The sequence below is a fragment of the Erpetoichthys calabaricus genome, chromosome 2 (genome assembly GCF_900747795.2).
Source record: "Erpetoichthys calabaricus chromosome 2, fErpCal1.3, whole genome shotgun sequence".
Lineage (NCBI taxonomy): Eukaryota > Metazoa > Chordata > Cladistia > Polypteriformes > Polypteridae > Erpetoichthys > Erpetoichthys calabaricus.
Genome location: NC_041395.2, coordinates 45,524,916 through 45,540,429, shown reverse-complemented (window position 1 = coordinate 45,540,429; position 15,514 = coordinate 45,524,916). Strand labels below are relative to the sequence as shown.

Below are 15,514 nucleotides of genomic sequence, written 5' to 3'. Positions count from 1 at the left end.
GTTTAGTCCAGTTGCAGACAGATTGTGAAAGTCCTAAGCCGGTAAATTTTGTGACAAGTCTATACAGGATAACTGTATTAAAAGCTGAGGTGAAGTCTACGAAGAGCATCCTCACACAGCACACCTCCTACTCAAGATGGGAAAGTGCAGTACGCAAGGCTGAGGAGCTGGCATCTTCTGTGGACTGGTTTGACCTATAAGCATACTGGTGTGGATCCACAGTGACTGGGAGGGGTGGCCCTCCAGAGAGGACACTCAAGTACTGTATTTGTTTTGCGCTTAGGTCATTGATCTTGGGAAAAGTGTACCTCTGGACCAGTCTGAGGTCCAGAGAGCTCTGGAGCAGGTTTTCATTGGGGACATCTCTGTGTTTTGCTTTGCTCAGCTTTCCCTTAACCCTGTCTAGTCTCCCAGTCTCAGGCACTGAAAAACAAACCAAAAGTGCTGCCACAACAATGCCATACCGTTAGAACGTCTTCCAGACGTGATGCTAATCTTCACTTCATTTGACCAGAGAATCCCACTTCTAACAGTCTGTGAGTCCACCTTTTTGCAAACTCCAAGTGAGCATTCATGTATCTTTTCCTAGATTCTGTCTGGCCACTGAGTCATAAAGTTCAGATCAGTGGAGTGATGCAGTGAGGGTTTTTTTCATTTCCACACAGGTTCTCTGGAGCTCAGCCAGAGTGACTGTCTGAATCTTGATAACCTGTCTAACCACGATCCTTCTCTCAGGGTTTGCTTAGTTTGGCAGCTCTAGGAAGAGTCATGGTTGTTCCAAATTTCTTCTTGGAATTGAGTATGGGATGAGCCATCCCGCAAAATAGCTGAAGCGGCAAAAGAAAGCCTCAAGATGCCTCTGACTTAAGAGAGCAAAGCAATGGGAAGTTAGTGTCAGTATTTCTGTTTTCTATGGATTTTCTGATGTTCTTGACTTATTTTTATTCCGTTTCTGGTTTTCTCTTCTGGGTTCTGGGTTATGGATTTGGTCTTGTTTGTTTAGGATTGCCTTTAATGAAAATCTTTTTTGCTTATTTTTGCTCTTTTGAGTATTCGCTAATTTTTTCTGACAAATTCTTCGTTTATAAAGATTCTTTGTTTACCCTTTTCTGCACATGCCAAAGGTTTATAATCATCCTTCCACTTGTGGGCTTTTGCTATATTTTGCTAGCTCGCTTTGTTTGGGGGTCTGCTAGGCCAAAAGCCTACAGTTACCAGTTTTGAGGCTAGCTAGATTTGAAGGTAGTCTCCTTGGACTGGCAGGTTAGGCTATGACCCTGCCAATATGGTCCTTTAAGGAGGCCTCACACCGATTTGGCTATGTTTAAGGAAACCTAATCATAACACCTCAATGTGCTAATCAACATGCAACACATCACCAACCTCTAGCACCATGACCAGTGAATAATACTGCTTCACCTCAAAATTTCTGCCTTTTTTTATCTAAAATAACTGCTTTACCTGGAAGCTTCTATATTCTTCATACATCTACTGTATATCTGGTCTATCAAATGTACTGTATGTAACTATAACATAGCATTGCAGTTTAAAAGAACTAAGTATAAATAAACTGATAATGATTAAATTGTATGTCTAAGTGAACATCAATGGGAAATAAATGCAAACACTGGTGATCAGGGAAATGATCTAATGATTGATTTGAAATAATGTATGATTGGAATTTATCATTATCTTGATTTAATTGTAAAGTTCAAAGTCTTGGTCTTCAAAGCTATAAACTGTGGGAAATGAAGGAAGATAGAAGAACATAAAGAATATGCTGATTACAACTGGGCATCCAGTACATCAGTGCTAACCCTTGCTTACTTTTAGATTCTAATTGTGAGGTCCTACCAAACTGAGAGGTTATACATCAAAATCATATTGTTGTGTCACAGAAAAGAAATGTGGGTCTTAAAAGACTCCATAGATTTCAATTGTATGTTATAACCAAAGGAATAACACAAACAGCTGGAAGACAGTAAGAAGCTGAAAAATCACTCTACATGGTTTTCATAGCACTATTATCAAGAAATGCTTAATATAAAGTAGTATCTTCATTTCACAAAAGTACAAAGCATACTTTAAAATTGTCTAACTGAAACGGGGAGCTGATTTAAAAACAGAAAAGGCAGATTGTCAATAAAAATTATTTGCCTTGCCAGTATATTACAATGAGTGTATAACTTAATCTCAATCTAGGGCAAACAAATCATTATGTTATTGTTTTCTCCCCATAATTCTGTGTGTGGACAGTATTTGTCTTACACACACAACTACAGCCAGCACCACAGTGAGAGTGATGCAGTACACAAGTGGAAATTTAAGAAACATTAAAATCAGCTTGTCATTTGCAAAATACTCTGTGGTAAAGAGTCATACATTTTGCTTCATAAAAAATATGAATAATTGTTCTTGTCAGTATTTACTGTAATTTTCAGAATGGTAGATTTAAACCCTTTAATTAGCAGATCTTATATTTTATATACTTTAATCCAAACTACCTACAACTATTTTAATTTTATGTGGCCCGGTTTCTTTGTACGAGTCATTATTATCACATGAACAGAGTATAGTATAACCAAACTATTAATCGGTGACCAATTCTTGTCTATAAATTAAAGTATGCACTTCTTCTTCTTTCGGCTGCCACAGGGGTCGCCACCAATGTTCCCTCTAAGCTGAGCGCGTGAGCGATCGCTCACACGAATTCAGAGCGTTGCTCATACTTCCTGCACGATCGCGCATTCCAACGGCGTCGCTCGTACTTATCGCACGATTGCTCACTCCGACCGTCGGAGTTGGTGCTCATAAATTTTTGGCTTAAACAAAATGTCGCTCATAAACAATGTTTTTTGCTCACTATATGCTACTCCTTAGAGGGAACATTGGTCGCCACAGCGGATCATCTTTTTCCATATCCTCCTGTCCTCTGCATCTTGCTCTGTTGCACCCACCACATCCATATCTTCCCTCACCACATCCATAAACCTCCTCTAGGCCTTCCTCTTTTTCTCTTACCTGCAAGCTTCACCCAATATACTCAGCATCTCTCCTCTGCACATGTCCAAGCCAATGCAATCTTACCTCTCTGACTTTGTCTCCAAACTGTCCAACCTAAGATGACTCTCTGATATACTCATTTCTAACCCTGTCCATCTCCTCATCACACCCAATGCAATTCTTAACATCTTTATCTCTGCCACCTCCAGCTCTGTCTCCTGTTTCTGGGTCAGTAAAAAGAGGTTAACGGATAACTTCCAGCATTTTAAAATTCATAATGGTACAAAGACACTATTATGAATGTACCTTTCTTTGGAAGACTAGTCTCAGAGCCATTCTTAGCTACCACTTAGGAATAAAAAATAACTAGCAATAAAATGATCTATCAGTAAAAAAAATAATTACTATTCATTGTTCTCTAAATATTTCCAAACAATTACCAGTTACAAACAGTTACAAAAGCCAGAATATGCTACAGCCATAGAATTAAAATGCAAGACATCATTATGGCACAATACACATGTACAAATATTTCATAGAAACCTAATTTTAAACACTTCCATATATTGCAGACTATACAGAAATGTTAATTCAAAATAAGACATGAATCAGACACAATAAAATATCTGAAGCAAAAAAACTTCAATACTAAAAACTTCAGAATAGTACTTCAGTACTATTCTGTACTAAAACTGTCAAATCTGTGTTTAGTTTTTCCTTATGTTCGGTTGTATGTTTACATTTTTTTTTAACAAAGAAAACATAAATCATAAGTTGGTAAAGCAAAAATGTGCTTTAAGTGGAGATAAATTACATTTCTTCTGTAATTCTTGTACTTTCAAAAGAGTGACTGATGCAAATTGTCATACAAATCAAATTCCACAATTTTAAAAAAAAAAAAAAAAATGTATTAAAAATAAACAGATAAAATTAAAGACTGGATATCTGAAATTAACATTAAGAATTACTAAGAAGTATAAACACAAAATACAGGATAATTAAACATATAAAATGTTGCAATTGATTTTAATAAACAATTAAAAATATTCTCTTTTCAATTCTATTAACGCATGCTTTATAAACTAGTAAACATCACAGAAGATCAAGATTATAGTCTAGTGAACTTAACATTTCATGGTAATGGGTCAGATCTCCTCTACTTTCATTTTACTGTCCAGCACTATATCAGTATAACTAGTTTCCTTCTAAACAGTACTGCAGCCTACATAAAAGGAATCACCATAACCTTACACTATAAAATATAGGCTGCAATTTCAGCATAAGGTATCAAAGTTAGAAAATACTACAGAAAAAAAAAAATGCATTATTTATTTCAGTTAAGCTCTGCAGCCAACAGGGTATGTCACAAGTAAAACAGTAAAAATGGACTGAAAGTATGATTACATTTAGAGCATGTATATTGCAAAAAGACCGGAAGAAAGGCAGGAAGACTGGGGAGTATCAGCTGAATCGGGTTATTAAAGTGAGTCCAAAGGGGATGTTTCTCCCACAAAAATAGGAGTGTAAGACAATGAAAGAAGCTGGTTGGTACCTGTACAATGAAACACATTCTTAGAAAGTTATAAAGATAACAACACCTTATTTCTTGAGAGACTATCACTTTTGAAACAAATGTACCTCCAAGAATAATAGAAATGAACACCTTGACTGCCAAGTCCCTCTAACAAACCATGCCAAGCAAAGTTCAATACATGCCAAAGAAAGAGTTGACTAAAGAACTCCAAAATAAAATGTATTAGTTGGGTGAAGGTTTGAAAAATATCCCTTGGGGCGCTGTCAGGTTTATCATTGTCAAGTGGAAACTGTATGGCTCAACTAATATACAGTATTACCTATTCTACAAGATTGCTTTGAGGCCTTTTTTTAAAAGCACTACAGAGATCTGTAAATGCTAGCAGAAAAGTGAATTTCAAACAAATATAGCTTGGACAGTAGACAGCGATACTACAACTGGTAAAAGAAAAAAAACCGGTGGGAGTTGATAAAATTCTGCTAATAGAATTATGGAAATCACAGCTTAAGATGGGGCAATTGACGTTCTTTTATTGCATGGTTCTACGAGCTGAGGGGGTTCACAACATATTGAATTCCTGGATCTTTCTTTAGCTATTGTTAATACTGTCTGCCTTCTAGTAATTAGGCAGATCATGAATAAGTTGACTTTGACAACGGAATCTTCTTAACAGATGAAATGTTGATCACCTGTTTTTGAAACAAAGAACTGGCAAATAAAGTCTCTTCTTGTACCATTATTAGCAGCCAAAGTACAGCAAATTACAATGAAGTTTCCATTAGGGCTCTGGATGTTTACTTGCAAAATAATAAAACCGATGTAATTTCATCAAAGTAAAAACTAAATTTAATTTATATTTCAAATAAACAATATTTATAAACATAATGTATGCACAAATATAAATTATTTATGATTTTGTTCGTTTAAAGGTAACTGTTTATGGAAGTAGCAAAGTGCATTCAGTTTAAGTTTTCAAATATGTGTGGTTAACTGCAATTGAAATTAAAATTTCAGGTGAAAAACATTATGACACTAAGATGTATTTTGTTAAGACAAAGGATTAATGAGAGGTTGCCAGCCATGTAATTATATAAGGCAACACAATTTGATATTTTAAAATATGGAGGTTATAAATGAAAATGAAAAGCATTTAACCTGGCAGGTAAAAACTTCACTTTCACAGTGTCTTGTTTATTAATGTACTTTAATACTTTCAAACTAACTCAATATATTATATGCTACTGTCATCAGTGTTACTGTAGTAAATGTCTTTGACAATCTATCATCAAATAATATTGGCACTCACCAGCAGTCATCTTATTCAGGGTTGGTGCTTGTTCATTTTATAAATATAATGTTAAATCAAAATATACATCAAACAGCTGGGAAAAAGGTTAAACAAGATTTTGTTGTGTCAAATTCCAATAACCAAAAAATATAGCACTTTATATACCGTATGTATGTGACTTGAGCTTAATTTGGGTGTAGGAGATGGATTTTTGGGAAAGGAGTGGAAGACTTCATATGTACAGTGGAACCTCGGGTCACGACCGTAATTCGTTCCAAAACTCTGGTCGCAACCTGATTTGGCCATGACCCGAAGCAATTTCCCCCATAGGATTGTATGTAAATACAATTAATCCGTTCCGGACCGTACGAGCTGAATGTTAATATATTTTTTTAAAGATTTTTTAAGCACAAAAATAGTTAATTATACCATAGAATGCACAGTGTAAAAGTAAACTAAATGTAAAAACATTGAATAACACTTACAAAATCTTGAACAGAGAAAACTAACATTGCAAGAGTCACGCTAATATCCTTATGAAACCATCACTGTAAACACTTTTTTTTTTTTAATGAGTTTTAAGCACAGGGGAAAAAATGAACATTTGAAAAATCCGTAATTTATACAAAAACTAACCATAAACAACCAAGAAAACTAATTTGGCATGAGTCGAGTTCTGGCATGAAGGAAGTGAGGATTAACTGGGTGGAGAGGAGGTTACAGTTTTGAGGGAGAGTCCCTCAGCGCGATGCACGTCTGACTGAGAACAATGTACTGTACAGGTACAGGGAGAGACTGAAACCGTGCGTAAATCAATGGCGCGTACGAACCGGAAGGGAAACGAAATAGAGCACAAAGAGTTCACAGCGAATGCACAGGGAGAGACTGAACACGTGCGGAAATCATCGACGTGTACAAACCGGAAGGGAAACTGGCTTGTTAGTCACCTGAGTGTGTGGTCGTGAACAGATTCAAAAGTTTGGCAAACTTTTTGGTCGTAACCGGATTTGTATGTGTTCAGAGACATTCGTGACACGAGGTTCCACTGTACCTGGCCTTGGGGAGGTGGATGTATTCCTCCTGGGTCACCTGATTGGGAAAGGTTTTGTAAAAATAAATAGGTATGGTGAAACAAATGAATTCATATAAAAAGAGAATCTAAAATTAAAATTGAACAAATAAACAAAACATCAGTAACTAGAAAATTGAAATGGGACTCTGAGACTAAGGTCATGTCACTTTCACCAATTTTAAGTTGCAGACTTCATTTACATAATCTTAGTAAGTTAGGACAGATGTAGTGCACTCCCTTGACAACTAGCCACACAGTCTGACATTCCTAGGCAAAGGATGGACTACCCAAGAAAAAGTCATACAGGCTTGATTTTTTTTCTTTAGTTGTTGGGGCAGGCTGTGTGTGCATGACAGCTGACAAACAATGAGTGCTCAGTCAGAAACACAATGCATATAATGCAGCTATAACAAATAAGGAACATTGGTGTTTTGGGCCTTGCGAACAAAAAAGAGGCTTGTCTATCTGATGCCTTGTGTTTTTATTTAACACAAAAGAATAAAAGAAGAAGAAAAAGGGGCAGAGACTGCGGCTGAAGTCGGGGTAAACCTTTACACAGGCACAAGCATCATCAGGTATCTTCATTGGCTGTTAGAAAAAGGAGGAAATGTGAAACCATGTAGGAATGTCATCACAGAATCATCTAACACGACATGCCGTGTAATAGCTGGCTGTGCAATGTGACATACTTTAGGACACGAGATCAACAAGTGGATTGGCAAGTTTGACATCACTTACTAGAAGTAATGTAATGTAATATGCATTAGCTTACGCTGAAAAATGAATTGGTAATGACACTCTCCCATTTTCTGATATCACTATTGTCATAAAAAGAAGTGTCCATTATGAAAAACAAGCAAAGACATCTCAAGAGGATACTAAAAAAAAAATCAGAAATATATGGGGATTGGAGAAAGAGAGGAACAGTGTATGTCAAAGGAATTTAACAGGAAATTAACACTATGTAGGTAGGAAGAAGGTAGTTTATTCTGATAAAGTAATAACTGATGCACCACTATCTTTTGAATAAATCATTTATGCAAGAACAGGAACAGATACTCTTGCACATATTTGATAAAAGGTATTGGCTATATTTTGGCATATAAGGCCACATAACCATTTTTTTTAAGAATGCCTTTTGATCACTTAAGATTAAGGATAAAGTTCTTGTTTCAAAGGTAGTGAGCTACTCTGGGAAAAAAGGGAGCACAATGCAGTAAACCAGTCCACACTCACAAACATCCACACCTAAATCAGGTCATTTTAGAGATGCCAGGCAACAGTTTTTTTTGGCTCTGGGAACATGGGAAGTACATGCAAACTTCACAGAGGATACCCTAGAATGGAATCAAATTGTAGTCCAACTACCACAAGATAGACTTACCTTCCAATGCAATCCATTTTCAATGCTTTAATTTCAAATCAAATTATCAAAAACAATATAAATACAAAACATATCACCATTCAAAAATGTAAATTTAAATGCAGCTTTTCTAAATTAAAAAAATAACACTTCATAAAAATGCAGTTACAAATGAAATACTACATACTTGACAAAATAATTGACTTTGACTCAAAGTTTTTAAGTAAATCAAATCTTTATATTTGGTTAACTGACCTGCTCTTGCTCGTCATCATCATCAGTCTTCATTATCTTGGCAAGCTGCCTGCAAAAAATGAATGACTCAAATGGAAAAAAAAAAACATTGACTTGCTTACTTTAAGAAGCATAATCTACATTCATTTAAGATATACCATAGTTCAAGTGCTTCAAAACTAGCCACACTTTCAATCAACCAATTTACAAATAAAAAAAAAACAAAAACAGTACAAACAATAAACAGGTTTTGCTTTGCTCGCACTTCCTTTTTAATGGCATAACTGAAACAAAATTTGTCTAAATCTACAAGAAAATTATTTACTATAGAGTTATGTGCTAAGCAGAATCAGTTTGACTAAACTTTTTCAAGAAAAAAATGTTATTTTACCTTCTTTTGTAAAACATCTCTGATTGCCTTGCTAATGCCATCAAGTCGCCCAGCACTCTGTAACAATTCAGGACCGCATTCCTTCAAGATAGCATTTAACGAATCAAACATTGCCATCACCACATGGCGATCCTTCTCCTCCTTAACTGAATTTAAGTAGGATGGCATGACCATAGAAAAGAGGCTATAAAGTGCTGCAAAGGAAAAAGAAAAAAAAAATCAATCCAGATACACAACATGATGTCCCTTTTATTAATTAAACAAAGCATAACGACTATTAGACAACATTAGATTCCTTAGGATTCATTTTTTGGAAAGCCAGCTGCATGTCATTAAATTACAGAAATGTGCAATTTAATAAATTAAGGAAAAGGCTAGTTCTTGCATTTTGATTTAAACTATTCATGTGCTACACGCAAACCTGATAATAAGAGCTGCAGCATAGGAATATTAAGAAGAATTACCACAATAAATCAAGATAGGCACTTACAATTACAAGAGGACAATGACTATAAATTCACGTATAGAAACAGAAATTGTTTAGACCAATACAAAATTCTATGTTTGGTGGAAATAAAAAACTCTACTCTGTAATGCAAAATTCTATATAGAAAATGTAGAGTCAAATATTATATTCTCTATGTCATTAGTAGATTTTAAAATACTAATAAAAAAATTTAAACGGCTTAAAGTTCAAAATGTAAAAAGGCAAGAAAATAAAACTGGTTCATCAAAATTCAAAAACCTTAGCAGAGTGATGCAATTGTTAGCACACCTCCAGGCATGTGGGTTCAGTTCCAAACCCTGTAATTTCATGTTCACCTGGCATCCGCATTTTTCTTCTCCAAGAAATCTTGTTTTCTCACAATTCCCAAAGACGTGACACTACTTATATTAGGCTGACCTGTGACTCCTATTTTGATATCTGATCTGATATACAAAAGATGTCTCTATTATATAAAAAAGACTTTGTGCCAAAAGATTTAACCATGCCCACGGTCCCTCACCTTTCATTTGTGTGATGGTATTGTCAGACACAGTTCCTGCGCTCTCATCTTATATAAATTTTTTGCAGGGGCGGAAATAAAAGACAAAAGAGTAGAAGACAAAGTAGAATGTTGTAAAGAGGTTCAAAAACGGCGCGATACACATGCAGAGCAGGTTAGAGATTATGAAAGTACTAAAATTTGAAAGTCTCAAAAAACGGATAGTAAAGATCGCATTAGCGCTAACAAACGGAAATTACTTGGTGAAATAATGGAACAGCGAAAAGAGATTGAATATATGGACACAGGTGATATGACAGAAGTATGTAGATATTGTTCGGGTTTAAAGTTGAAGTTGGAGACTTGTAGATCCTCTAATTTTGTGTTGCCATCAGGAAAAAGTAGTGTTTCTTCCCAATGAAGAGGCATATCCAAATAAAAGATGTTATTTGATGAAAGTGAAATCCACAAACACTACAGGCAAAATAACCGAATCTACAATAATCGGTTTGTGTTCACATCATTCCATGCTTAAAACATAGACCTACACGATTCAGGACCATATGCTATGAGAATCTGTGGTCCTGCAACAATTATGGCTACTACAAGTTTAATTTCAAAGAAACCACAATTCGGTCAGGCTTATATTTATGATCACAGAGAAGCAGTGCAACATAGAATTAAAAGAGTTAAACAATCGGACATATTAGAAATTCTACAGACAATAATGGATACAAATCCATACATCCAAAAGTATCACACTTTACACGAAATTTATCTGAAAAACACGGAAAAAGAAGTTTTCTTGGATTTCTATATGAATCTGAAAGATCACATATATAATTAACCAACATGTGACGAATTGTCAGTGATAATATTTCGAAAGATGGAGATATCAAAGACAGAGTTGATATTTGTGTTTATCCAAAAGCACAGCATGATTCGTCGCAAGCGGCAAGATCCGGGAAATGACTAGTGCGTAGGGCCCGCATTGGGGTGGGCGAGCGAAGCGAGCAGGGGGAGCCCCCTAGTCTATTTAATTAAAATTCCTGCAATTATTCATCTGGAAAGTGCACCAAAGGAGGACTTGATGTAACAGAAACATAAAGAAAAACGGTCTGTAAGATTTATTTATTAAAAAGAATATAAAAAAAAAAACAAATCATTGGTTACATTCAAACCAGTGAGTGAAACTGCATTTAGCTTAAAGATCCATTAGGCTTCTCTATGAAGCAGATAATTGAAATCCCCACTGCAAAGGTGTGGATTTACATTTTCAAGATGGTATATTTTAATCAAAATTGAAATGCTGCACAGTGTACTAAAAACTGTGCGTTTCAATGAACGTGTTCTTATAGTGCTCAAATGTTCTGCAATACTGTGTCTAACTGTATAAGTTGCTTCTCCTATGTATAATAGCAAACAAGGACAGAGAAATAAGTAAACTACCCACTTAGTGCTACAAGTAAAACTGCACAACATGCAACGAATATGCCCAGGATGCAGAGGGTCCATATTTTAACAAAGCTACACAAACTCACTGGAGACGAAATAAAAGTAACATTGTTCATGGACAAAAATGGGAGGTGGGCACATTAACCAATAAATAGTTCTACAATAATTATGTGTGCTGCAAAGGATCAACTAATATCACTGCCTTATCTTTATTTAATATACAGTAGGACTGGGTCACCCCTGAGTCTTTGTTTGTTTCACAGATTAGCTAGTTAACTAAGTAGAGACAATGGAAAAGTGAGATGAATGGGTCTTCTCGACTGCTTGGCTTTTTAGAGCATACTGAAGAAGCATCTTTAGAAGTTGTATATGTAATCTTTTTTTAATCTTGAATTTTCAGTGAGGAAAAAGGAAAAAAGTATCAAATTTTGATTATTTCAGGTTGATGAGAAGTGGTTAATTTTCAGTAGCTGCACAGCTTTGTTGACTGGAATTTTGACAGGTGTCCCTCCTAGCAACAGCACAACTATTAACTCTTTTTGATTTTTAACGCCCTATTCAGCCTCACTTATATCACTCAAGGTTCACCTCTGTGTAAAGGATAACTAGTCTTAAAAATGTTTTTGACATACATAGAATCAAGTTTTATAATACCTGCTGTCAACGTTAAAAAGCAACACTCCTAAACAGAAACTTGGTGGAATTCACTGATGATTTATTCATGGTTTTCTCCCTATTACCCAGTTCAACCTAACTACAGTTATGTCCGAAGGTTCTTGAAAACAGAATCAGTGGGTTTGGTTTTAATTTAAGTGACACAATAATTTCAATAATATCAGTTTTCAAACCACAGGATTTTAACACCATGAGCAATAATGACATGATTATTAAAACAAACAACAGTAACAATAAAAAAAATCACAAGGTTTTAGTGGGAGTTGTGCAGTTTACAATATAAGTCCTTAAGATAAATGTACTGTAATACATTTAAAAAAAAATAAGCCAGGTGATTCTAATTTTTTCTCATTTTGTTTTTAGTATAAAAATTTATTTTACAGCCCTAAAGCATACTTAAAAGTCTAAATAATTCTAAAATAAAAAGTATTTATTCATTCAGCTAATGAAGTGTTTTCAGTTGCCTCTTTTAACTCTTTGAAGGCTGAATATTTTTTTTAAAAAACTCAGTTTTTTGAAAAGCACACAAAGCAATGGTTTTCACACATATATCAACATAAATGTTGTGTTGCTGTGGCTGCTGTCGGTGCCTGTTCAATGTCTCTGGCAGCAGTGGCTACTAATGGGGGTGACTCGATGGCCAGCAGAAATGCGTGGTGGGACGGCTGCTTGGTTGTCTTCGCGTGGCAGTCACAGTGCGACACAATCTGTTTTTGTATCTTTTGCCATCATAAGTGGCAGACCTACCAGATGAACATTGCTGTAGGTTACATCAGCTGCAACGAATGTGTCCAGTACTGCAATCAACTGGGGGCCGGTCAAGCTAATGCTGGTACCTCACTTTTATTTTCAATCTCCATCTCCAGATCACTTGCATCAAAATCAGAATCCGACAAGTCTGCGTGCGAATCAGCAAAAATATGCAAAACATTGTTCACGAGTATTTTACTTTGAGCATTCGCTTTGGTCTCTCACCAGATGTTGGTGCCATTTTAGAGGTTGTTTGCTCTTCGCTAGTTATGCACAAGCTGGGAACCAAGGTTAAATCAACAAAGGTAACTTTCCTTCTAGCAAAGAAAGTCAAACTAAAATGTTGCAGTTTACAGCTGATTACCATTCTCTACCCCTGAATTTCAACAAAAGTCGACATCTGCCCTGAAAGAGTTAATGTGACCTGCTGACAATAAAAGTACTTTACTACTCTGCTTTACTAATGCAGTTCATTAATGAAAAGCTGATTACCATGTTAATAAAATACCAACTTAAAAATGCCATGGCCACCAAACGTATGGGTCTACATTCATATTACACGGCGTAGATTTAAAAAAAACAAAAAAAACCACAAGTATCCTAGTTTTCCAAAAATTTAAATTTAACTTTAAGCTAATATGTCAGGTTAATGTGAAAGCTTTTTTAAAGCTAATATGTTACTAATACCAACTCTAAATGTATGCATAAAACACTAGACCAGAACGTCAACTTTAATAATTTGACTTCATTTCACCACTCACATTTACAAGATAAAGATCATCACAACATAAAATATGTATCAGTATAATATGAATAGATAAAATCACCTATTAATATTTGACAAAAGCATTCACAAAGCCTAAAATGTGAATTATTTAAATGCCTGCAAAAAGACCCTCAACTACACATGTATTATGTGTACAAATAACCCTCCATTTATATAAAGAAAACCAAGTTTGTTGCTTTAGGAGCAATGTAAGGATTTTTCACTCTATGTAATGACCATGACTATATCCCTTTGTGTACAATGAGGTTCAACAATACAGGAAATAGCATAAAGTATGTAACAGTCCCCAAGTGCAGGCACTCTATTAGTTTTGCAGTTGCAAATTACAAAAGAGGTAAAGTAGAAAAATGCAGGCTTGGCTAGGCAAAACAAAACGGTTTTTACAAAAGACAAAATGCATAATGCTAGATCACAATCTAAAGGTAATGTCATTCCTTAAATGCGCACAAGTCTCTCTGATCTTATGACAGTTGAAAAATGAATTCTGCTAATCAGCTCATCAACTGGAGTGGGATCAGTAACAAAATGCACATTGTGGGTGTGAAATGGCAGAACCACATGCAAAACCTATTACATGCTCATTTTCTATTCACAGATATATTAATGGTACAATTTTTTTTTTTTTTTCCTCCATAAAACTGAACATGTGCTGTCAATGTTCAGCACATAATACAGCATGCTAAAATAAAAAAAAAAATGCAGTTTTTTCTTTTTGCCTTTATAATAAATCTCACTTGCTTATTTCTTGTGATGCCATAAAACTGTCATACATACACCTATACAATGGAAAAATAGAAATACAAATGAATTTTTTACTTTATATGTTTTATTATTTGATTATATATTACGCATAATTTGCTGCTTGCAATTATAGCGAAGTCTGAAGTGTGAAGCTTTGGTGTTCAATCGGGCAAACGCATGATTGGTTTTATTCATGAATTAATGAATAAAACATTTTTTTGTTTATAATTTTAATTAGAAGCAAATGACATTCCATACGATCAAGTCAAACTTAAACCAAAATTCAACCCCCCCCCAACCCCCCCCCCAAGAGAAAGAGAGGAGAGCCAACAACCAAAGCAAATCTTTAAAAGCAGCAAGGAAAGAAGAGTATCCTCTTCCCCTTTATAGAAGATTATTCTAAAATGTCACTAATTAGATCCTGCCATATTTTTAAAATGTTTTGAACATATCCTCAAAGTGGAAATTTTATTTTTTCCAATTTCAAATATTATAGAACATCAGTTACCCATTGAATTAAAAGTGGTGGTGTGGGATTCTTCCAGTTGAACAAGATACAGTAAATCTACATGTTAATAGTGCGGTAAAGGGAGTTACAATTTGTCCTTCTCCACTTTAAGCCCATCTGGAAGTAAACCAAACACATCTGTTAATGGGTTAGGAGTGATTGTGACACCAAGGCAGTCTGATAGGCATTCAAAGATTTTTGCCCAAAATGTTATTAATTTGGTGCATGTGCAAAATACATGGCCCAATGAGGCTGCAGCTAGATTGCAAAGTTCCTAAGTTGACTCTTGCCCTGGAAATTTTTGAACAATTTTAAATTAGATAAATCCATGTGATAAAAGATTTAAAGTTGCATGATGGAGTGCTTAGCGCACATGAAGTTACAGTGTATTCTGTGCATGGCTGCCTTCCACTCCTTTTCTCAAAGATTAAGTGAAACATCCTTTCCCCATTGTACCCTGGGATCTTTGAAAGGAAAGAACTTTAAAATGTTTTATAAATTGTTGAGATGTTATCTGAGTCTTCAAGACTAATCAATATTTTTTATGGAACAGAATTAGGTGAGCAGGCTGCGTTTAGCAAAGTTTCTAGCTTGAAAGTGATGGAAATAATTGTGTTGATGAGAAGTTAAATTTGAAGCTTAATTGCTTGCATGATGCAAAGACATTATCTATGTACAAATCTCTAAGTGATTTAATCTTAAGACAATTTCCAAACATTAAATACTG

The 15,514-nt window shown here is 35.1% G+C and overlaps 1 protein-coding gene across 1 annotated transcript in view; it reads right to left on the bottom strand.

Annotated features, from left to right (window-relative positions):
* ipo4 (importin 4) overlaps positions 1-15,514 on the bottom strand; it is a 183,209-nt gene that overhangs the window by 62,431 nt on the left and 105,264 nt on the right. Inside the window, 3 exon segments of the mRNA XM_028793702.2 lie at positions 8,516-8,546; positions 8,548-8,564; positions 8,886-9,079. Coding sequence (XP_028649535.2) covers positions 8,516-8,546; positions 8,548-8,564; positions 8,886-9,079 — 242 coding nt within the window.